The 25,100-nt window shown below is 42.5% G+C and overlaps 1 protein-coding gene across 4 annotated transcripts in view; it reads left to right on the forward strand.

Annotated features, from left to right (window-relative positions):
* Nucleotides 1–25,100, forward strand: part of cntfr (ciliary neurotrophic factor receptor) — a 200,929-nt gene that overhangs the window by 169,072 nt on the left and 6,757 nt on the right. For all 4 annotated transcript variants that reach the window (XM_034601828.1, XM_034601829.1, XM_034601826.1 and 1 more), the window contains 5 exons: nt 1,408–1,525; nt 3,034–3,200; nt 9,134–9,297; nt 22,820–22,888; nt 23,210–23,330. In XM_034601828.1, the coding sequence (XP_034457719.1) occupies nt 1,408–1,525; nt 3,034–3,200; nt 9,134–9,297; nt 22,820–22,888; nt 23,210–23,330 (639 nt within the window). The remainder of the gene's footprint in view (nt 1–1,407; nt 1,526–3,033; nt 3,201–9,133; nt 9,298–22,819; nt 22,889–23,209; nt 23,331–25,100) is intronic.

Raw genomic sequence — 25,100 nt, forward strand, 5'->3', positions numbered from 1 at the left:
ATCAGAAGCAGAGTCAGGTTTAATTATCTGTATTATCGTTGAGTCAGAGCAGGCAACGGGGGAAGTTTATCTAACATTAGCAGCACGTTATTAGCTGTTAGATAACGTAGTCAAGCCTGTTGGCTCGTCTTATCTTTTACCTTTACATTCATGGGTATAGGGAGCGATACATATATATATATATATAAATAAGACATCCCTTGGCTTTCTGTTTTTAGTCTGTTCTATTTGTGCAGCTGATTCACTCCTATAACATGACTTGCTAAAGCGAACAGTAGCCAAACAGGAAGCGAGAGACAGAGGATAATTAGCTTTTCATAGATCTTTAAAAACTAAATGAGGTAAAGACATTGTAAGGTCAGGAAGGGATTTTTTTTTTGGGGGGGGGATGGATAAAATGTATAAATATGTCATATAAAAGGTAGAAAGTTAAGTTTTAAGACTTGAATTAATCTCCGGAGAGCAAAGAAATTACCTGAAAGAGCCCTTAACAATGAAGCACCGCATGTGAAATGAAAAACCTTCAAAGAAAAATAAAAGAAGACGACAGGAGAGTAAATGGAGGAACAGAAAAGACAAGTTATAGAGTATTTATATAAATCTTGTTTAGTTTAATAATAAATTTGGAACTTGACTGTCTGATAGTGCAGCTGTACACATACTGTACATGAGGAGTGTGTGATTGGGGTAGGAAGGGTAAGAGGGTAGGAAGCTGCTGGGAGAAAGAGGGAGTGGTAGACAAGTATGCGGTTGACTAGCTGTGAAGAAAAGACACTAATCTTGGAGGAGGCCAGAGTTGGCATAACATCACATCGCTCCTTTTTTTTTTTTTTTCTCCGGCCAACCTCTTTTATTCTTCTTTTGCTCCACCACTCCAATATCCTTCCTTTCTCAACACAGCATCCTCCCTCCTCCTCCTCCTCCTCCTCCTCCTCCTCCTGTCTCCTTTACGTTTTCCACTTCCACATGCTGCTTAAATTGTCTCTTTGTCCCCCCCCCCCTGCTCCGTCTGTTTTCATATTTTCAGTATATTAGATTATTTAATAGATTTGCTTGGTTCAAAATCCTTAAGAGAAGATATTGAGTCATAGCAGTTTTATATACACACAATAGTATGTGAACAGAACTTTTACGACATTTCCTACATTTCCAACATTAATTAAAAGCAGACTTTACTCAGATTGATTGATTGAGTGATGTTGGACCCGACCTGATAACTTTGGAAGCAAGATGGTGTCAAAACAAACTAATTTGACTCATTCATCAGTGTAACTGTCACTTTTCTGTTTGTCTGACTTTGAGTTTTATATGAAATACTTGTGAAACTCAGAATTTAACAGTTCCTTGTATTTGCTCTCTCTCTCTCTCTCTCTCTCTCTCTCTCTCTCTCTCTCTCTCTCTCTGTAGTTTCGCCTCGGGAGCCCACGGTCACCTGTCGATCCAACACTTACCCTAAAGGCTTCTACTGCAGCTGGCACCAGCTCTACGCAACGTACATCCCCACCACGTTCGAAGTGGACGTACAGTAAGTTTATCAACGTGTCCGGGTGCAACTTGTGGATTTAGTCGTCTTTTCGTCCTCTCCATATGTTGGTGTCACCTGCGACCTATGACCTTACGACTTAAGTCTTTTTGATACTAGGTAGAAAGTTAAATCACAGATGACTATGATTCACTTGGATTTTACACTGTATTAGATATAAATTTTAAAATGTTTTAGGCCCAATTCATTTAAAAAACACACAGAACAGAGAGAAAAACACTGCATTGAAACTAAAAAATCCAACCTAACATGTGAACAAGATGATTTACAGTTTAAGTTAAAAACTAAAAAATATCATCAGTTTGGATTTTCTCTGCATTAAACCCCTCGGTGTCACCGGGGGTGCAGGCGCGTTGTAACAGGACAGTGGGCAGATCTCAGATATTCACGCTGTGTGGATGGAAACCCAGTGAGTCTGTCTCTGTCATGTTCCCTCTGATATTCCCAGATCACAGCGTCCCACATCGCCCGCCGCAGCAGGTGGATTCATTAATGTTGTAACAGCAGCATTATTCTGTGTGAATAATAATGAGGAGTGAAGCAGGGGGGACAGAGGGAGAGAGAGAGAGAGAGGCACAAAGGAAGAGGACTATAAAGAGATTAGCAGGGAGAGTGGCAGCGTGAGTGTCCTGGTCGCTTGTTTTTTGTGCACGGAGGAAAGAAGCATTCAACAGGTGGAGAGATACTTATTTTGATGTTTTTCTTGCCATGAGCAAAAGCCTTGTATGTTTTTTTTTTCTTCCTCAAGATCCTAACAAAAGAGAACTGTCTCTGTCCTTGTGTGTGCTCTGTTGCTGGCATTTATTTGCGATAGATAAACTGTTCCCTTGAGACAACTGACTCACTATTGACCGAATTTAAATCTGTTTGAAGTTGGACAAGATTTAGCCGATAAACATGTGTAATATGAATTATAATATGTAAAAGCACGTACAAAAACCAAAGTAAGCTGTTAGAAGTCCAGTTCATGTACCAAACACGTGTGTCCTGATCAGTGTAATGATGCTTTAGTTGTGATTGTGAGCTCTGTTGTAAGTCGCTGATATCTCACTTTGTTCTGCAATAACAATTAATGCTAACATAATGTAGATTAACATTATGACAACATGTAGCCGACTTGTAAATGTACAATAAAGAAGTAAAACTGTAAAGACAATGTACACAAAGCAAAGTAAGATAGTAAAAGTCAAGTCTGGCTACAACTGTCTGTGTAGCAGGAGGTAGAATCAGCACGTTTTAATGTTTGAATACAAAGTTTGGACGATTGACTTGAGCTAGAAGAGTAGAGCCAGGGCCGAACATTTATTCATCAAGATCCATAAATCATTTCCTCGTATATATCTGCCCTATCTTAAAAACAAAATAATTCATCCACCACTGTGTGATGGATTGTTTCTCGGCCCACGTTCAATTCCTCCACCAAGTTTCGTAGAAATCTGTCAAGTAGTTTTTTGCGTAACCCTGCCCTTGATTCCCCTTCTCCTCTCCAGACACAACCAGCGTTCACTGGAGGTGCAGAAAGACTCCGTCCACAAGAACCGCTGCCACGTACGGTTTCCTGAGGTCTTCTCCAGCTTCCCTTACAAAGTGAACGTGACGGCGGTCAACCCCTTGGGGAAAGCCTCCGCCACCACCTCCTTCGAGGAGTCCAGTATAGGTACGTTTTTATTGTGTCATGTGGTTTTCCCTTTCATTCTCCTTTGCCGCAACTTTATTCTTTCTCGTGTGAGGGCCCATATAAAGTGACAGGTGTTGTATTAGACACTTGTAACACTCAGGACCGAATGTGATTCAGAGTGAATCACAGTGAAATGGTTTAATTAAAGTTCCGAAGGTTCAAAAGAAAAAAATGTATTTTGAATATTTCTGAGATATTTCTTTCTCACTGATTCAACCTGCAGAATAATAAAAACCTTTTTCATTAAAGTTAACGATTTTGGGTTTTTACGGTCAGGGACAAATTTAAGACCCATCTCCTACACGGAATGGACTAAAATACCGAGTGTCACGGCATCTCTGTGAGGATTCCAACCCCTGAGCAATTTTGAAATTTGTTGCACGACAGATGACTGATTTAATTCACTCCTGGTTCCCTCTCTGGAGATTCGTTGAGCACACACATAGCTCTGCTTGATGCCAGAAAGACAAAGAAAGGTACAAAATTTCAACGGCCAAATAAATGTCGACGGGCTGAAAGAGCACAGCAGCGTTGTCCATTAGCGAGAAACCCACTGACTGTGCACCCAGGTCATTACCAGAGGCACTAGATAATAACCAGGCCACCTCTGAACCTGTTCCTGCAGCAGAACGTTTTTAATTCAGGCTCGGACGGGATGTGACAGTAATCAATGCTCAAAATTAACCTTAAAACGTAGTGCTTTGATTGACTATTACATTTCCCCTTTAAAGTTGCCCGGTAAGTACTTGTAAAGAAAACTGCAGGTTGAGATTGTGAAGTTTTTGTTCCCTCATAGGCTGCACAGGGCCACATAATACCAGCAAGACTCTTAGAATTCATAAGCGGCTCAGGCCCGGAAAGCAGCGGAGAGGAGAAATTCATTTTAAAGAAGGAATGAGGAAGACTTTGGCAGATAAGGGAAGTTACTGCCGGCAGTCCTCAGCGCCGTTGTATTGCCCCGAGTGCGATACGGGTGTGCATGACGCACAAACACGACTGTGGCGAGCGAGTCGGTTGAGAGGGTGTATTGAAAAAGGAAAGAGTGAGTGTGTGTGTGTGTGTGCGTGCATGTGTGGGTGTGTGTGTACATATAAGTAACCAAATGAGGCAGTGACATGCTCTGCCAAGCGCCGGACACAGGACTCATGAAAATGCTAATGCTAGCCGGATTAGCGCCTTGGCTGAGGAAATATCCCACAACTATTGGTGATAGCAAAATACCCCACTGCTCCTTTCTTTGCCTCTGCTCTCCCATTCATCCCTGCACGCCCTTCTCCTGACTTTGTACTTTTTATTATTCTCTTCCCTCCTGGTTCTTCCCCTCTGACTCTTTCCCTTCTCTATCCCTCTGCTGCCATCAACCAAATGTTCTCGGGTTAAGTTTGAAAATGTCATATTTTTGGCATAAATGTCTCACACTTACTTTGTCAAACTTCTTAATTTTGCAGTTAGAAAACAATAAAATGTTGCATTACCACAAAGAAATAAGAAATCAGCTTTTTATTTAACATTTAAATTCACTACCTCTGGATTTTTATTTGGATCTGCAACAAATTGACAATCAACAAAACTGTTTTAAAACTTAACAAAAGTTAAGACGTTCCTGGATCCGTAACCTGATCTGGATCTTCAGGCTTTAAATACTGTGGTTTGTTTTAGCAAGGTAAGAACACTTTTAGTATAACTGATAAATCAACACAGCTGCTGTAATTGGTCAAAAAGAACGAAAAGACCTGTTATTGTCAAAGAAAACACAGTTTGAAAAGGGCAAAACTTCATAAAAACATGTTTTCAAACTGGTCTCTCCTTCATCATTCCCACGTTTCCCTTCTGTTTCTTTGCTTTTCCGCGTCGTATTATTCATCCTCCTCTTCATCGCCTCCTTGTTAAAAGTCTCTCTCATGCCATTCTAGGTTGTAAGTCACATTCATTTTCGGGGACAACGAGGCAGATCGTAAATAAATAAAACAATTTCATGCTTCCTGGTGCACTTCTGAATTCTGAGTGGGAGTAAGACAATTCTCAACTGTCCTTGTTCATCCGACCAAAGCTGGGATGAAATTAGATGAGATGAGATTGTGCGTGCATGTGTGTGCATGTGTGTGAGCGTGTGTGTGTGTGTGTGTGTGTGTGTGTGTGTGTGCGGGTACAGTTACAAAGAGATCCCTGAAGGAAGCTCCAGACTCATCAAATGATTGATTAAAACTTTCGAGTGTCACAGTGATCAAACGACAACTGAAGTGTAAAGGCTGCTGCAGTTAAACCATTTATACACACGACAAAGAAAAACTTTTACACCACCTGGGCACCGGCTGTCATTTGGTGCCGTGTTTCACATTCACTGGGATTTAATGAATAGAGTGTAACCTAATTCCAGAAAAGGGTGAAGCAGCATCATTACCTCGATTGAATTTCAACCTTTTAATTCACACTGAAAAAGTGATTGTGTTCATTTGAGGTTTACTTTGTGGGAAAACAACAAAGAAGAGCCCGGCCTCTGGAGGAGTCAGTAAAAAGCAGATTTTAAAAGTTTGTTTTCCTCACGCAACCAAATCTCCAGGCTTCACTTACGAGCTGATCTGTTATTCAGGTCTATTCATTTAGCAGAAGAAAAAAGAAAATGAGCATGTTGTGATATTTTGCTGACTCCCGCAGACTCTCCCCGCAAAAGGAGGTCAGAGATCGGCAGAAAAAAAAAAGCCCTCCTGGACCTGGCGGAGGTGTGGAGTCATTCTAACTTAATTGCTGCCATGTATAAAACCTAACAAGTGCAAATGTCTCTAGGAGAGCAGAAGGTTTCTGAAGAGCAGTAGTGCAATTACATAGAACCCAAGAGAACCCAAATCCTGCAGAGCTGCTTCAAGGGAATGAACGACACAAGCTGGAGGTCAGATTGTTGTCAGAGTTTCAAGATGCTGCTTGAAAACACAGAGTAAGATTGTGTAATGTTTCATTTCCAGGGATGTCAAGCGATTGTTTGTGGTAAATTGATCTAAACTAGTTGCGTAATATCTATATTTGCCATGAGAAGTAGAAGTTCAGTAATTATGATCATTAATAAGTGCTTCATGCTTCATGCTGTTGTTGTGATTTCCTAAGACTCAATATTTACATGAAGAAAGTTGATGGAATCACGTTAATTCACATTCGTCCATTAGAAAACTGCACTGAATTTGGCTGGAGACCTGGAAAATGTTCATTATTTTGATTATGGTGTTTAAATGGGTTGATAATTGAATATTATTTGTCTAAATATGATTATTGCTTATTCCAAGTATGACCTCGAACAGGTTGAGGTAATTAGAAAATGTTTTAATTCAGTTCATATAAGTATATTTGTGTCCATGTAAACATAGTGAAGATTTTAACACTTTAAATTATATATATATCAGCTTTGTTCACAAACCATGGGCATTGTGAATGGAGGAGCATTAATATGCTGCTCTTACATCACATATTACAGCTTTTTCTTAAAGAGCAGACTTTTTATTTTGAAAACCTTTTTGTTCCATTGTCCTTTTTGAGTAATTCTGTGAGGTATCTCCGTGGATCCTGACACTCTGTTTCTACCCATTTTTCCCATTTGTTCAAGTGCACTGATGGACGTCATCATCCAGTATTTTTTGGTTCTTTTTGAAAAAGCTATTTATTACAGAGCATTGACGGTCAGGTGTGAGAGAGGAGCTACAGAGTTTTATCCTTTTTTTTTGTCATGCAGTCACACCTGGATGCATTAAGTAAAAGAACTCGATGGCAGCTAATAATGGATTTAGAAACACTACAACCAGAGAGAAGGAAAAACCTGGATGAGCTCAGACACGCATTGGTACATTGAGCTCCACATGCAGATTAAGCTTTTGCAGATCTCACAATGTTTTATCGCTTTTCTGCTGCATAATCTCAGCCACTATGAGACAAGTTTGCACCACTTTTCTTTTTCCTTTTTGGGAAGAAAGATTAGTCGCTCCGCCTCCTTGTGTCTTGTTCCATTTTCAGCAGACGGTGCATAAAACATTTGAAAGATAAAGTAAACCTGCTCACTTACATCTCCAGCCAAGAGAAGGACAGGTCACGGGGACTGTTTGCAACGTGACGCTTAAACCACGAAAGAGCCGCAGTGATGTGGACGCAAATTAGAATAAACAGTGCCATGGGAGGCATGACAGACGTTTTTAGACCAAAGCATGAATAGATCTGGGATCTGATAAAATGAGACTCTTATGATCACACAACTTTCTTGTATTATTTATAATTTTTTTCTATTTTTACCTGGGCTAAAACATCTTTTAACTTTTATCCCCATGTTTTTAATTAATCCAAAAGATGGCGAAAGTCTATGTTCGTGCAGTATTTCCTTAAAGTTTTGTAGATACTTTGAAAGTCTCTCCTGTTTTGAATCATCAGTTGTACATTTGAACCGTCGTCCAACTGTTTCCTTTTAAAAGCTGCGCCGGTCAGTGAAGTTAAACTCCCGTTGTCTCTGTAGATTTCAAACTCTCGGTGCAGGAGAAGGTCTTTTTCTTGTTTTAGTGTTATTAGTTGTGCTTGGTCAGATTTCAGGTGCCTTCCCAGAGGTCATCAAAAGAGGAGGATGTGTCCATTGCTCATGCAACACAAAGCTAATGCTCTGTGTTTCAAGTCAGATGAATGCTTTAAAAGCCTTGGGGAAATCCCGCCCATACAGATTTCCCTCAGTTTTGTTCTCTGCTTGCATGTGTTGGACAAAGCTTGATGTGAACAAAGAGCAGTATTTCTGCTCCGTGGTCTCCTCGGACTTCACTTTGGCTTCGCTCTGCCTGGATCCACTTTTCTCTCTCCGCAGAAAGAGCGATTTTAATAATAATAGGTTTATTGCAAATCGCTCTGTGCAACGTTGCATCTAATATATTTGGGTACAGCACCAAATTTTATGTTTGTAGACTGTGCAGTGATAACACCTCCTGAATCTTATGCTACAATGCAGGTCAACATAAATCGTGAAGAAAGAGTTGAAGCTGCAAGCAAAGGGATTGATGGGATATTTCTGCAGCTTACTGACAAATTGGGAGGGTTTGTATTATAGAGGATTGTGGAGAATGAGATATATCCCATGATTGGAGCAGTGCAGCTCGAGTCGGCTTCCTGAACTAGCTCGTAAGCTTCGCTCCATTAATTGCAGCTTGAGTGAATTCAGGGAGGTTCACAGCTGAGGCAGCCGAACGTCCACAGCTGGCTGAAGGCAGGAAAAGGAAATACTGGTTAGGAACAGGCACGAGGAACAGGCACATGGATATCTACGACATTATAGTCTGAAGAATGTTATGATGAGGTTAAGCTCAGCCGAGGTTCTTGAACCGTGAGTTTAATGAGACCGAGAGATTGAACCCACGACACAGGAAAATGTACAGCAACACAAGGAAAGGTTTCTGCAGAGCTTCAAAAACTCAAGTTTTTTCCTTCTCCTACCTCATTGTTTAAACTCGCTGCCCCAGGTTTGTTCAGAACTCAGATTTTCTGTCAACTATTTGAAGCCTTGAGCCCCAAAGTTAGTGAATATTAAAGGGAATCAAAAGAAAGAAAGATTTTCCACACTTCCCCGTCCATTAGTTAATGTGTGCTGTGCTGTGATGGGTTGAGACAAATGTGTTGAACCTTGAGCCAAGCTGCTCTGATCTTCGGGGGATGCTTCCAATCTCTGTTGGCCACTGCTTCAACCGAAGGATGGGTTTTTTTCTCGATTTCCAGAACCGCACAATAATAAAGCGTCTTTCTAATCAAAAACAACACATTTGTGTGAAGGAATATCAACGTGCGGTTTGTAACAAATCACTCTTGCGACTTTGAAATGTGGCAATCTGTTGCTTTAATATAGTCGTTAAACTTCGTGTTTGGAAATCTCCTTATCTGAGCTGTTTGTTCCCCCCCCCCCACAGTCAAACCAGATCCTCCAGAGCGAGTGACGGCCACCCCGATCCGTCTCAACCCTCGGAGGCTGGAGGTATCCTGGCACAGCCCGGCCACCTGGCCCGACATCGACAACTTCCCCCTGAAGTACTTCCTCCGGTACCGACCGCTCATCCGGGACCAGTGGCAGCATGTGAGTTCTTTGTGTGTGTGTGTGTGTGTGTGTGTGTGTGTGTGTGTGTGTGTGTGTGTGTGTGTGTGTGTGTGTGTGTGTGTGTGTGTGTGTGTGTGTGTGTGTGTGTGTGTGTGTGTGTGTGTGTGTGTGATATTCACGTATCGTCATTGACAATAAGTCGAGGTGGCAAAAGGAATACAGTCTGGAAAAAGGTTGAATCCACAGGAGCCAACGGAATCGTTTCTCCGAGCCAAAAACAAAGGGGGTTATAAATGATCAGTGTTCAGATCTCCATAACCAAGAGCTGTAAGTCAACACTGGAAAACACCTGTTGGAGCGTTATTTAATACATGAAAACCTCTGGTTATTGTTTCGTTTCTGGAAAGTGCTGCTTTAAAGAAACCGATCTGCCCTCCTACGTATTACAGTTTCAATTCAATGCAGATTTTTTAGAAGCTGATAAATGTCTTTCTGAGAATGAGCTTCTTTTGCAATAAATAAGCTTTTTTTGTGCATTTTTTTGAGTAACGGTAGTAAATTGAACAGGATCTCAGAGACACAGGAAGGACAAAAAGAGTCGTGACCCAGAGAAACGCCTCTGGCCCGACCCGCAGCAGTTCAAGTTTGATCTGTGGTCAGACAGACATAATCGCTCACCTGCTTATGTTACTGTATCCCACTGTTTCTTGTGGGTCCGGTTCCCTGAGGGCAAAAGCAAATCTGTCCACTGTAGAATTCCAGGGATGAAAGCTCTTTCTGCTCAGGGGTTCTTACGTTGCAGCGCTATTATCATGCACGTCAATGGTTCGCAGAGGTGTTGTTCCAAGAACTCAGGTTACAGATCTGCACATGGAAACACAGGTGCACACGTATATGATTGATAGACCAATATGCATTTTGTCTTATGTCTTTTTCTCTATTTCCACACCTGTTTGTATCATTTATCCTCTTTTTTCTATATTCTTCTGTTCCATCAATCTTTCACGTGTCTTTTCTCAAGTTAAGTAAGGTAACTTTCTTTGGTTTTGGGTTAACTTGGTGATATTCTGTACAATTTGTTCAGTATAATACATCAGTACAACAAAGTGTTAGAGCCACTTAACATGTTTTTGTTCTTTTTTCTTTATTAATTTAACTTTATTCTAGTAATATCACAACTTTTCTCTAAATTACGACTTTATTTTGTAATATTACACCTTTCTTTTCATTGGGACTTTATTCCTGCTGTATTGTGACATTTCACTAATTACATTTTTGCTTTATTCTTGTAATATTACGACTTTCTTCTAAATTCAAAGAAATCTCCATATGGCTCTAGTACTCTGTACATTATATACATAAGAAATGAATGTAAAACATCAGTGTAGCAGTGTAAAAATCATTTTCACGCTCAGTGTAATTACTTGTTTTCACCAGGTTCAAACAACCTGAACTAAAGTAAATGCACCTGAGATGAGTCACCCCCCCGAGGCATCCTTGATCTGAATCCTCCTCCTAAATAAGCTGCTTTCAGCTCCTTCACCGAGATAAACTGGGAGCTTACACTTTGGAATCGATCAACAGCAAATGAATCACAGCCGTTAAAATCACCGATTCGAGTGATTTATAAAGTGGACAAGTATTAAGTGGATCCTGCCTCTCACATGTAAAGATTTGTTCATTATTAAGTTCTCGACCACTGAATTAGTTTTGGGTTAATTGTCTAAACAAAATGAGGAAATGGAACATGTAACTTTTATCCTCTGGGAACTTGTTGTAGGTTTCTGGTGGTTGAAAGACTAAATGCTGAGGGGGGGGCATGGTGATGCACTGGTCACCTCACAGCTGGAAGGTTGTTGGTGTGAACCCGACGGCAGCCGGGGGGGGTTTCTGAAGGTATAAGACAGACCTGCAGCTGAAGTTTGTTTTCAGACCCAATGATCCCGTTCAGACTGGTTAGAGATAGTTAACTAGTTATTCACAGTTTGCGTTTGTGCAAGAAAACACATGTTGCATACACACTCAGCACAGTTACACACATAAAGATATAAGTTCACTCTCTCTTCTTTCCCCCATATGTCTCTCTCTCACACACACGCACACACACGTGCACGCAGCAGTTGAACTGAAGTAACGTGTGACAACGCCTCAGATCTCCACGGTTCAAACTGCTGATTAAACCTGACACACACTCAGTTTCTTTTCTTCCTCCCGCTCACCACTAATCAATCAATATGTGAACTAATGCGTAACGTGAGGGGCGGGAAACCTTAAGTCAATATTTGGATTGGGTACGAACACATAATTTGGAAATTACACAAATACAGTCGATGACAGCTGAAAACTGCGAGTATTCCTTTTCTTTTTTTTCGCACCGTGCCGTTTGATGAATGTCTCCGTGGTCGTGGTTTTTTAATGTTTTGCAGCACTTAGTCTGGTTTTCAGATGGGAGATGTCTGAACCCGTCACCTCTGGACATTTTTTACTGTTGCACCTCTGCCCATTTTATGAAGTGCTGAGGGGAAACAGTGTCGGCGGTGCTACAAGAAAGTGTGTGATGTAGTTAATAGATAATTAAGTGATCTCTGCTCTTGGAATTTGCATGTGCATAAATTAGCCCAAATTAATTCAAGAACGTTCTTGCAACAGGTCAGTTTGTGATAGAAATGAGAAACAACCAGCACATAAAAATGTATTGTTACGTCTTTTCCATTAAATTTGACTCTCGACCATCTCCAGTCTTAGTTTAAAAAGAAAACTGGGTAATAGTATCATAAAAACATTTAGATTTTAAATTGTCATCCCTTCACATAAATCATTAAGCGGCGTCTAACGAGGCTGTCAAAATAAGATACCCCGTTTATATACATCATTAATTATAGCCTCAGAGGTTGAATGCTAATTAAAGTGTTGCTGAGCAATTTACTTTGACAGCAGAGGTGAGAGAGAACGGCTTTCACATGTAGTTAGAATGAATAACAGGCTCCGAGTGTGGAAGGTGATTAAAATGCACACATGTCCAGGGCCGACGGGCAAAGAATGTTGTGCTTATTGAATATGTTCAATAAAGCACATGAGTCCGACACTGCAGAACACGGGAAGAAAAATGGATGATGCGTGAGGCGAAAAAGAGAAACTGGCATGCGGACGGGAGCGTGATAAAATGTATGGAGAGACGTCGGCCTCAGATAGATAAATGGATGAGAGTGGCGCAGACGAGAGGGAGAAGGGAGCACGAGAGGCTACTTTGAAAGGGAAGTTTTATAAGCTATCAGTTACAAGGTGTTTCAAGTTAGAGGAAGATAGATGAATGGTTTGGGAGATGAAAAGGAGGAGGAATGGAAAAACTTCTGGAATATGTTAGGCCAGAAAAAAAGTGGGCGGAGGCGGAAGAATCGAACAAGAGAACTTTGGCTTGACTGTGATAAACCAATAAAAGAGTGAAACCTTAAATGTTGGTGGATTTTACCTGTAGAAGTAACAGTAGTATGTTTTAAAAAAAAGTAAAAGATCATTATAATAAGCAGCCGGATGATTTGCAAACTGATAAAACTGCAGAAAACAACACGTTAGAGACGACACAAGGCAGGAAAACTGGAAAACAGATTCAGAGTCGACTTTATTGTGTTCACATACAAGGAATTTAAAAGGATGGTGTAAGAATAATTAAATTAGAGTGGTGGACATAAGCTTTGCAGACTACACTCCAACCTGAATTTGATTTGCTTATTTTGAATTTATGTAAAATTCAAACACACAAAGTGCCCGAAAAGTTTTAGTTCTTATAAAAAAAAGTTTTTTAAAAAGATGGGTGCTGGATTTAAAACATATTATTGACAGTTTGAAAAAATGTCACGAGGGCAAATTCAATCCTTTAACAGGAGCTTCTAGGTCTGTAGATTTTTTTCAATCTCCCCCAAAAAAAGGCTTCAGTGACTTTCTCTCGCTAAAGTCCTAAAAACTGCAAAGTTAATGCGTCACTACGTTCACCCCCCCCTGCATCAGTACACAACTCACGAGGTGGCTCCCGGACTTTTAACTATCTCCCAGCGAATCAAACGATCGCGTACGTCTGCAGAGGTCGACTGCACACTGATCCCAGCTCCGGGTTCTCGTCTGTGGTCATGAGAGGTGAAGCCGCGGGAGTTCACCGAACAGTGCGCAGGTCTCTGCCGTGTAGCTGCAGCACCACCTCACTAACTGTCCACAGCTGTCGAGAGGCAGGAGCAGCAGCAGCAGCAGCGGGTGAATTACTGTTGTTTCATGTTTCTTCTCTGTTCATTGTATCTGTCTGGAGGGTTTACGTCCTTGTAAAGCACTTTGTACCACTCACAGGAAAAGTGCCATGTAGATAAAGTTAATCATATATTATTATTATTCGGGCGTAAACTGATTATTATATACTTACAGTATTTAACCCGTCTGCTGTACCAGTTGTCGATGGATGTTTTTCTTGTCTTTTCTTGAATATGCCCAAAACAAATTACAGCTTTGCAAGTGGTGCAGACCTTTTATTACTTTAACTGTCTTGCGCACAAAGACCAAGCCATGTTGTGTTTTTGCAGGAGAATAATTCCGACAGAATTGTAAAGCTTGAGAAACAATCAAGATTGTTGAGATATTGTTGAAAATAGTATACATGTGATTTTGCGTGTTTATGATAAACTACTTTAAGATGCATTGTCCTCAGGCTGGTACAGAAACAGTCACTCAGGTGCAACAAGCTCCGTTTCAGGACATTTCCTCCACAGGGCAGCGCACATGGTTACTGTTGAATTCTTGCATTATTGCTTGTTGACACACATCAACAGTTGAGACGCCAATGTCTCATTCCCTGCGTGCATCAGCGCTCCGGAAAAGTGGCAATTTCATCACATTTGCTGCCGCGACAGGCCCGGCTGTACCTCGACTACTACTTCTGTGTGTGTGTGCTGCAGACTTTGAATGACACAAATCAAATGACACTTCAATATGTGCCACAGCTTCCGAGCTTTGCACTTAAGTGAGCCATCAAAAAGTCTAAAACCCTAAAACGGTGACTTATTGGCTTGAGGTGCGGGTGTTTGTCAGCGTATTCTTGCACGACGCTTCACTCCTGCACCTTTTCCTGCACTTCAATCTGTAACTGAGAGCTAATCGTCAAACAGAATTGACGGATGAAGCTACGCCTCATCTGCATGCCTGCAAGAGTTCAGTACATTGTTCTGTTTCCCATGGCCTCATGTTGCATTGTTTCCATTCCTACCCCACGCTCCCTTCGCTGAGACGTGAACTCGAACTCTCACAGCAATTAAAGCAATGGTCCAGCGACTGTGATAAGAACAATTTCAGATTGCTCAATATCATCTTCATGGTATGAAACTGCATCTGCTCTGCGGTAATTGCCCTTTGGGGACGTGGCTGAACTCCAGTCTGCTGAGAACACGCGTTTCCATGCAGACACTCTCATGCACGAAGCCATGCATGCTGTTCACAGAGCAGTTACACTCATGAATGCTGGTGTGCATATGAATAAATGAACACGCACAAACAACTGTAGACTAGCTCTTGTAATTAAAAAGATTAATATATATGCAAATGCAATCCGAGCTCTGTTACATTCATATACATGAGTTTACATCCAATAATAACAACAAACACACAGTCCCAGATAATCAGTGTTATTCTGACAGACAGTCAACACATAGGGAAGTTACACACTGATCCCCACAGTTCTCAAGAAGAACACAATACTCACACAAGAAAGTCAAAGATCACATTTTTCTGATGAAGTTCCTGAGCTGCAGAACTTTTTGTGTGTGCAGAACTTGTTGCGTTTAAACAGCCTCTTGCTAACAATTCAGACCAGGCCAAAGAAATAACAAATAGTTTGTCTCAGGCCACAATTTTTCTGTCCGAACCCGACCGAGCCTGAGAGGAAACAAACCAAATCCGACCCAAACCAAAAGGATATTCTGTTTTTTTGTGTCCCGACCCGAAGCCGATGTTTTCCTCGTTTACAGGCATGTGTAGTGTAAAAAATGCAGCAGTGTTACAGATTTACAGGCTCTCCATATATCAGACATTGGAAAGAACAGTGCAAACAGTAGAAAATGAGATTAGAGGCTCAGAGCAACAGACAGAGCTACTAACTGAAGCAGCTGGAGCAGAGAGGTGCACTTAAAACTCTTCTTTAGTCTAATCTGTATCCGCTCGACCGACGCAGCTTCATTCATTTATTTATCCTACATTTATTTTCTTCCATCGTCCTTTGCCTGACACGCTGCATCCGCCCATCCATCTCCCCCTCTCACTTCCTTTGTCACTTTGTCTCCCTCCATCATTCCCTCCTCTTTTTCCCCACCTCTCCTCGTCGGTGTCATTCCACCTTGCTGCGGGTCGTCTCCTCCACCAGCTCGTCCACGTAGTAATGGTCTTTGTATCTTTGCCAAAAGTCACTCCCGTCCGTGCGAGCACTTAGATGAATCGATAGGGAGCCAGGAGATGTGTGTGTCTGTGTGTGTGTTGTGTGATGCTAAGTACGTCGCAGAGAGTAGATACACTCTTTGTATGTGATGGTGCATGGTAACATTATTATTATGACAGAGGTATTGACACTGAATACGAGGTTATTCCATCCAGTCTGACACTGAAGGTAATGAGTGCTTCAGATTCCCTCTCCCTCATTTTCTGCGTTTTTCAGTCCCTGTTTTCATTTTCACCTTCCCACCGCCGTTTCCCCTCCCTCAGCAATTCCAGGGTTTCACCATCACCCCACTCATCTTTCCCTCTATCCCTCCATCCGTGCATTAAGCCAGCTATCTAACCATCCGTCCCTCAAGCCATCCATTTGTATCCATAGGTGCACATGATAAATGTTTAGACCTTGTTTGGGGAAAACATCCCATCTAAAGGACACTGCCACAGACAGACCATTTATCAAACCCCATCTTTTTAACACACACACACACACACACACAGTAACAGATTCGGCGCTGCCACGTATGAAAGTCATCACCATTCGCCTCCGCTGTCGAATTACATTAAACTCAAATTGTGTTCTTTACCAAAATCCACACGGGGATAAATACTGTGAATCTGTGATGAGCTTATCAACAGTTCAACTCAACAATATCTCCTTTAATTTAAACCAGTTCTCATTCTGTTAGTAATCGAAAACTATATAATGTATAAGGGAAGGAGAGAGAGGGGGCACAGGCAGTAGAGGAAAGTATAAAAAGTAAAGCAGACGTGCAACATGGAGGCGGTTGCTCTCTTCGTTAAGCACTATTATATAAAGAGGTGTCACGTAGATCAAGCATCGGAGAACGAGCGCTCTTATCTCGAGCGTGTTACCCAGATTGCACTTGGGATATTTCAGTGTTTTCTATTCACGGCTCTTTGGAGAACTTACTGTGTAAGGGTGAATGAAGACGAATGGGGACCACTGCCCTCTCCTCTGCCTCTATTGATTTCTAGATCACCATGTCAATCCTCGGGCTTTCAAACGCACACACTGTGATCTTCTGTTGATATGTCAGCACACACACACACACACACACACACACACACACACACACACACACACACACACACACACACACACACACACACACACACACATATATACACACTGTGTTGACCTCGTCCTGGGAGCTGGTGTCTCATGGCCAATAAAGTTCTGATAGAAAGACACAAGGAAGTCAACAAAGCTTGTTAATATCTGACACACGAGGGGGGATTTTTCATGCTCAGGAAGATGAACACAGCAAAGAAAGGAATAAAATAAAGGCTCCCCAGTGGTTGAGTATAGTACCGATGCCTTAAAGCTCATTTTTGCTTAACGTCACATTAGAATATGTAAAGTGACGGAGCCCTCTGGCCGTACTTTGCGTTAATTCTTGCGTTTAGTTTTCAACGTGGACAATTTTGCCGCTACATTATCACAACCTCCTCCAACCATCGCCGTGTTTGTTGTTGTCAGAAACTCTCGACTCTGCGTTGACCTCTAGTTAGCGACAGTTACATTGTTTGAAACGGATGCACCTCCTAAGCTGTTACACAGGTTCGAATCCTGGGTTCTGCCAGGGCCTATGTGCAGGGTTTCCCCCCCCTGTCTCCCACTGTCATCCAAGTTTGGCTCCAGCTTCTAGCCTCTAATCCATCATTTTCTGATGGATGAATTAGAATATCCTGTTGATTGCATTGAAATTGATGTAAACACTAAATAATCTCTGTGTGCAGCCTATTCCCCGTCTTTTTAGATATTTATGGACATTTTACAGAAACTGAAAATGTTTTTGCTAAAAGCTACAACTTCCAGTGAGCGATGCCAGCTGCCGTTTGGCAACACGGTCGTCTTGGGAGAGCGGTGGTCGAGCGTACAGCAGTTTCACAGCTCATCATGTGCTGTCAGCTTCGGCTTTCATCATTGCATCAGACAGGCGCACATGGGGGACATTTTTTTGGGGGGGGGGGTTGTTCAGTTTGAGGGTTTTTGACAAATGTTCTCGAGATTTCTTGAGCAGAAATGAGCAGCGTGAGCTCAGTCAGCAGCAGCACGACACTTGTTTTTATTGGACTTCATTTTGCTCTAATTCAGTATTTTGGCAAAAACCCCAGATCTGAATTTGCCCCCATGTCTGAGTCTGATCGGTTTATTCAAAGATAATCTGTTTCAGACAAATGTGTTGTGATTTCAAACAGGCAGCCAAGAAAATTGATCTGTAATCCAGAGTTAAATTATCCATTAGGGAAACGTTGAAATGGTGACGGCTCAGATTGAGTCGTGGTGGAGGGTAAACCGTGTTTTTCTTTGTCTTTAGTAAGGCCCTGTACCTCACTTATAAAATCAAAGTCACGACTTTGCAATGTAGGAATCCACTTGGAAAATATATTTATCACATATATAAGGAATACATACATGCATTATCTCTACGTGCATGACCTCAGGCCCCTCATAAGGTCGGTTATAGACCTCGGTTCCATCAGCTAACGTTCATTCATTCGTGCCACTCGTGACATTTGACGACGTCCGTCTGAAAACTGCGGGAAAACGCTGCAGGCCTCATTTGTTCAGGATCCAAAAGCTGCTGGCGGAGAAAAACCTGCTGACATTGACAGGAGTGGTTTTAGAGCTGATACAGGAGGAAGCAGGGGATCAATTCTGAATTCAGTTTTATCTCTCATGATGCGTTCGCGTTGGACATTTTTGACATGCCAGCGTTACAGCGTAAACCAGAGTTAATGCTCGCCGCCGCCGCCGCGCTATTCGAGCTACCGCCAGCCTTTTTAAGAGTGCAAGGTCTAGTTCGGGATTTTGCAACCGGGTTCCTCCCGAAGGGGGGGGTGGGGTTAACTTCCTTTTACAGTAATTGCCGCTGCGGCGATCGGGGCTTCAAAGAGAGAAATACTGTCTGAGAAATTACCCCCGGACCTGGCATATTCTGTGTGTGTGTGTGTGTGTGTGTGTGTGTGTGTGTGTGTGTGTGTGTGTGTGTGTGTGTGTGTGTGTGTGTGTGTGTGTGTGTGTGTGTGTGTGTGTGTGTGTGTGTGTGTGTGTTCTCAAATGGGGAGGAGAGCTTGGTGGAAAAATGGGAGCTGTCAGTCAACCTAATGAGACCAACCTTCTCAGTGCGCGCACACACATACACACACAGAGTGCCATCGGGCCAGTAGAAGTGCCATATAATTGGGTTTCCTTTCCAGGACAACAGACATGCTCACTGGATTAGATCTGACCACCGACGCCAATTCTCTCCTTCTCCTCCCTCTCTCTGCTTCTCCTTCTCTCTGTTGACGCTCACTTTTTTTTTGCATTTCCCTGTTCCCTCTCTCCTCTTATCCTCCTAATTTCTCACTCTTTTCCTGCCTTTATCTGTGTTTTCCTCTTCCTGTTGTGCTTGTTTTATTGTCCTTTCCACCTCTGACCTGCCGCTTCAGTTGGGACCATAAAATATATCAGGCTATATGTACGATTCATTCCACAGATTCCAAATGTTTGATGTGATTTTATTGGACTTACCGGGCCCATAATAAGACCTCGTGTGCACGTGCGTATTTGCAGGAGATTGGATGAATCCAAACTTTATAGATCCCACTTGAAAAGTTGTTGAAGACGGCAGGAGAGGAGAGGATGTGTGAAAAGTAAAGGGTCACTTCTTTTCCTCACAGTTCCTTATGCAATCCCTGAGGAATGTTCACATCTTCTCTCTCTGACCCTCTCATTGTCTGGATTTGTGCAGAAGCTCTTGAAGTGTGTCTGCATTGTAGCTGTGTGTGTGTGCGTGTGGTGTGCGTGTGTGATTTATTCCACCGCAAAGCGATTGAACCCTGGTTCAGGGAGCAGGCAGAAATGCATTTGGGTTCTTCACCTTGAAGGAGGTCAGGAAATCCAGGTGCGCCGCGTCTCAGGTGGATTTCTGCCGTCAGACCGGGCCGAGCTCCACGAGTTCTCAGGTTCATCATCAAACATTCATGCTCACATTCCCTCTTTACACAAAACAGACATAAGGTGTTTACGCATGAGATTTATTTCCTGAGTGACGACATTTAGGGATCATTACTCTCAAAATTGTCCATTTTGTGGCCAGTCCATTTGGCTTTATTATTATCATTATCGTATTATATCTGTGGTCTTCTGAATATTTACCCTGAGTCAAGGGGACATGATTATGGGAACGTAAATATTTGGGTGTTTGTGTGTGGGGGGGGGGTGAGTCACACACAATTGCAAAAACAATTTGAGTGAATATGAAGACTTTGTTTTAATTGCAGCTCCCAAAACAGCTTAAGGATCATTTGTGCTGCCTTTACAAACGAAAAGAGAAATATCAATTTCAAATGACATAACCTTCACTGTTCTTTACGTTGGCCGGGGGTTGTTAAGCAACGCATCCACTGGAGGGTCGCAAACAATCAGCACCGAACACCAGTCTCAGTCCTCCAGGTCGTGGAGGCGTCAGAGGTCGTACGTCGGCTCTGGCAGTTCACGTCTACATATCTTAACGTTGAGGGTTGGGCAGCTCACATGCTCGGTCTCGCAGTGTGAACTGTGGTTTCTTCTTTGGCAGCGATAGCGACAGCCTCTCCAAAAAAACATATCTTCCTTCCATCTACCCCCCCACCACCACCACCACATCCCCTCATCTTTCGTCATCGCTGCCTCTCCCCCCCGCTCCCTATACTACGTGATATTAAGTGCTGCTCTCGCTGCTCCCTGTTTAGCCACTTGGCAACGCAGCAACACATCCATCTCTTTGGAAATGTTTATCTCTAAGCTGTTTACGCTACTTTCTCCTCCACACACACACACACACACACACACACACACACACGTACAGTACACAGTCCGTGCACATGTACACTCTTGCCTGTACAAGCACTACTTCCACTTTGGCCTCGTAAACACCAATAGCAAAGCAACGGGGGTACACTGACATGAGTCTAAACATGCGAGTACAAAGAGAAACAAATGGAGAGAGGGATATTTTCTCATAACACTTGGCAAGAAAAAAATATGAAGACTCTTGCACAGATTTACATGAAACGCAGACTCGAGCTGAACTTTCACAAAACATAGACGTTTGTATGCAAACACACACACACACGTGCACATTAGAGTCGGGAAGGAATGCCGATAGAAGCTACGGTTGGATACGCTGGTTGGTGCACATGTAAACAGCGGAAGACACCGCACACATGTCTGTTAGCGCACACATGCACGCACACTGTATACAATGTACTCAAGTACACCCGCGCATGCACACAGCACTCAGCGGGAACATGTAACACATGCACACTCGGATGACGTTGTTATTGCATTCCGCTAATGAAATTAAGCCTGTAAATGTAGCGCTCGGTTGGACAGATAAAGCCTGAACTTTTCCTTCCAAACAGAGGGTGAGGGCGAGGGTGGGGCCGCGGAGCAAGAGAGAGAGACGGAGAATTAGAGCAGATAAATGGAGGCTGTGAAGATCAAGGCGATGTTGAAAACTGAGCGGTCAACTTTCCGGAGAGGTTGAGCGATGAGAGGGAGATTACAGGAAGAGAGACGGGGCACAGATGCTGGGGATGTACAAGGGGGTTATTTGTCAGATCAACTCCACATTTGCACATCCTGAAGAACTGAGGAGAGAAAACCCCCAGTCGGAGGTTCGGGTACGGAGAGTTGTTAAAATGATGAACTGGTGTGAGGGGCTTTCTGACCAAATTGCAGACTGGAGATATCGCTGTTAGCATGTTGGCGAGAAGCCCAACATGGAGGAAAAAAGTTAAATTTGCAAAATATCTGCAGCATAATGAGATATAAAAGTCAATTTAGTTTGTAATTCTTTAAAATCTCTAATAAGACAGTATGATGTACTTTCTTCTAAACATTAAATCCCCTGGATTATTCCTTAGAATTGGTTAAATTATGTTAATTGGAGTTTTTGTTGTCTGTTGTCTATTTTACATAATACTGTAAAATATCTACTTGTTAAAATGAAGGATTGCAAATAACCTGCAGCTCTTGAGTCGGTTTGATTGTGTGTCTGAGTGTGTGTGGGTGTGTGTGTGTGTTGCTGCACTGGCAGACAGCAGAAAGCAACCGACACGTCACTAAATCATTCAATTTGACTTCAGGAGTAGAAAAAGCAGCGCCCTCCTCCTTCTCCCTATTTTTCTTTCGGTCCGTCAGACACTGGCCAAAGGCAAACAAACGCACATACACACACATGCACACACATGCACCCACATGCACACACACACCACTAACCATAAATTACAGGGCAGCAGCAAATCATTCTCTCATGCACTCCCCAGTGACTCAAACATGCAGTTCATTCTCCGCTGTGCTTTGCAAATTAAAGTCTGCAGCAAAGGACTTTTTAAATTTCGCCGTGCGTCATATTATGTTACCAAATTATGTGGCATTGATGCCAGAGCTATCTGCTGTAATCATCAATTACACTGCTGGTATTTTGCGTGCGTGTGCGTGCGTGCGTGCGTGCGTGTGCGTGTGCGTGCGTGCGTGCGTGCGTGCGTGCGTGCGTGCGTGCGTGTGTGTGTGTGTGTGTGTGTGTGTGTGTGTGTGTGTGTGTGTGTGTGTGTGTGTGTGTGTGTGTGTGTGTGTGCTGGTATGTGCCTGCGTGTGGAGGCCGCAGGGACGTGGAGGTTCAATCACTTCCACAGAGAAAATGTAAAACCCAGTGAGAATAAAGCAACAGACTTGACCTATGCACGGAATAATGATGAAAGGTGTGTTGTCAATAAATGACGTTGAATAAAACATGGTTACTCTATGGCACAGCCGAATCTACCCACCATAAAACATTAAAGGCTCGGGCCTGGATTTCTATACTGAGCACATAATTTATGGGTAGAGCTCTGGTTGGAAGGAGAAGGACGTCCAGACCCAAAGTTGACTTAGGAACTCATAACTTCCTATTTTTAGTGGGGAATTGATGTTGGAGAAATTCCATATCCCTGGGGTCAAATAACACATTCAGAAATCTGTGTATGATTTCATATAAATGAGACCTTTATTCTTGAATAAGATTTATTTAGTTAATCGCTAACCTGCTCTCCTCCCTTTGTTTAGGTGGAGTTATCGGACAGCACCTCCCACACCATCACTGATGCCTACGTGGGGAAGGAATACATCATCCAGGTAACGCCTCCATCTCACTGCTAATGTGAACAAGTAAAAACTGTTTTACACACAGTAAATATAGTTATAGCCTGGTCATTTGAAATTATCTTACCACAACATAAAGCCTGGACTGGGGTTAAGAATTCACCAATGTTAAAAGTTATAGATTTGTGGCTCTGGAGGTAGAGCGGGTCATCCAGTCATCAGAGGGTTAGTGGTTTGATTCCAGAAAAAATGCCTTTCATCCATTTACCACAATAACTACTGTTTAAATTTGCTAATATTTTATGTGTGTAACTTGTGTCTTAATGAATTAACCGAATATGTTGTGATCCACAGGTGGCGGCCAAGGACACAGAGATCGGAACATGGAGCGACTGGAGCGTCGCCGTCCACGCCACGCCCTGGATTGAAGATCCTCTGCCCATCACCTCCACAACTGAAGGAGACTTTCCCACCGGTGAGTTTTAACCCCCCCCGACCCCCCGCTAAAGCTTAAACTCTCTGTTCCTTCCCCAGGGAGAAAGTCTCAGTGGTTGAGTCAAGTACCGGAACCAGTTGACTTCAAAACAAACATCTCTCTGCTGCTCTAAAACAAAACCAGTCAACTGAGCTGATTCAACATGACAATGCCTCTTTGTTGAAAAACACAAGAGACGGAAATAAAATAGGAAAATAAAAATGAAATTCAATGAAACGGATCTAAAAGTTCAAGGCTCGTAGCTCGGTGGGAAAACAGCAGCGTGATGATAAACCAAATTTTGTTTTCTTATCTCGGCACTATAGGGAACATTTATAGAAAATTTCATACGGTTTATCCTCTGGAGATCATGACTGTATTTTCCACAAGTCACACAGCAAGTGGATTGAAGATTAATATAGAATAATAATGCAAAGACTTACATTGAGTGTGACTCTGACAGTTTGTAGAGATATTCTGCATTTTTATTTAATGCTGTTTGGTTTTTTATCAGTGTTGAAGTCCATGAGCTGTGGAATTACCATCGTGAGGGAGATAATGCTGGATCCCCATTTAATGTTGTTCTTTGTGCTCGCGGCTGTCACACAGTAAATTTCCTGAGCCAGTTAGGTATGAAATTAAGTTCGGTTAATAACTTCCTTTATCATTAAATTGAGTACACTGTAAGCGTTTGATAGCCTTGAACTTTTATCGCAGCTTAAGTTACAAGATCCAGCCACCTCCAGACAAATCAGCACACATCAGCCTGAGAGCCTCTGCTCGCCGCCTCCGAGGAAAAGACGCTGACATATTTAAAAAAAACTCTCACGTCTCTTACTCCTATTTCAATTTGACTTAACTTACAGAATAACAAAACTGCACGTTCTAGTTTTTTTAATGCATTATAAATGATCCTTTAACATGAAGATCATTGTAGTTTGTTATATTCTGCGCGTGCCCTGACGCCCTCTAACACACACAAGGACAACAACTGTCTGTGGGTATTATCCAGTTGGCATCGTCCCTTCAGCGTGCGGCACAGATCAAAGATGGCTTGCTCGCTCGTCAAATCCAAATCCCTCAACGCGCCGATGATCCCCGAACAACGAGATGTACATTCCCGAGTCTGAGCGCAGCGCCGTGCACGTCTCTGCAGCCACTGTATGAACACTTAATGAGAGTTGACAGGTTTCATCGTGCATGTGGCTGATTGAAACTTTCTAAAATTGCAGATTCATTTGCACCGTCCCCAGATGCATCCCAGGCCGCTACGATATCCAAAACTACATTAGTTCCTAGAAAACTGTGTATAAATATGTATGTGAAAAAGGCCCAGTACAAAAAGCCAAGTGTTTTCATGGGGCAATATTTTGAGACTCCAGGAAGTAACATCACCTTTCCAAGATATAAACTCTCTCCCAATCCCCAAGCCACATCCTTTCGGAGGACTCGGTCTGTCGAGTCCAACGTAAAAAGCCAAACCAATCCTGTTTGTGTCACCAGCTTCTCCCGCTGTTGGCCTTGCATCGCTCACCCATGAACAGTATCTAGCTCTTTAGCTCTGTGCAGTGAATTCTGGGAAAGGTTGGACCTGAGAGGGATCCACCTGTAAACAGCACATGTACACTGTGTTCCTCATTGTTTTCCACCATCATTAATCTCTCACTTCATGGATCTAAAGCTTCTCCCTTCAATGTCAACATATTGATAAACAATATTCAATTTTCAGGGCAAAACAGTGAAATACGACGCAGTCTGAAATCTTCCTTC

This window comes from Hippoglossus hippoglossus, chromosome 12 (assembly GCF_009819705.1).
Source record: "Hippoglossus hippoglossus isolate fHipHip1 chromosome 12, fHipHip1.pri, whole genome shotgun sequence".
Classification (NCBI taxonomy): Eukaryota; Metazoa; Chordata; class Actinopteri; order Pleuronectiformes; family Pleuronectidae; genus Hippoglossus; species Hippoglossus hippoglossus.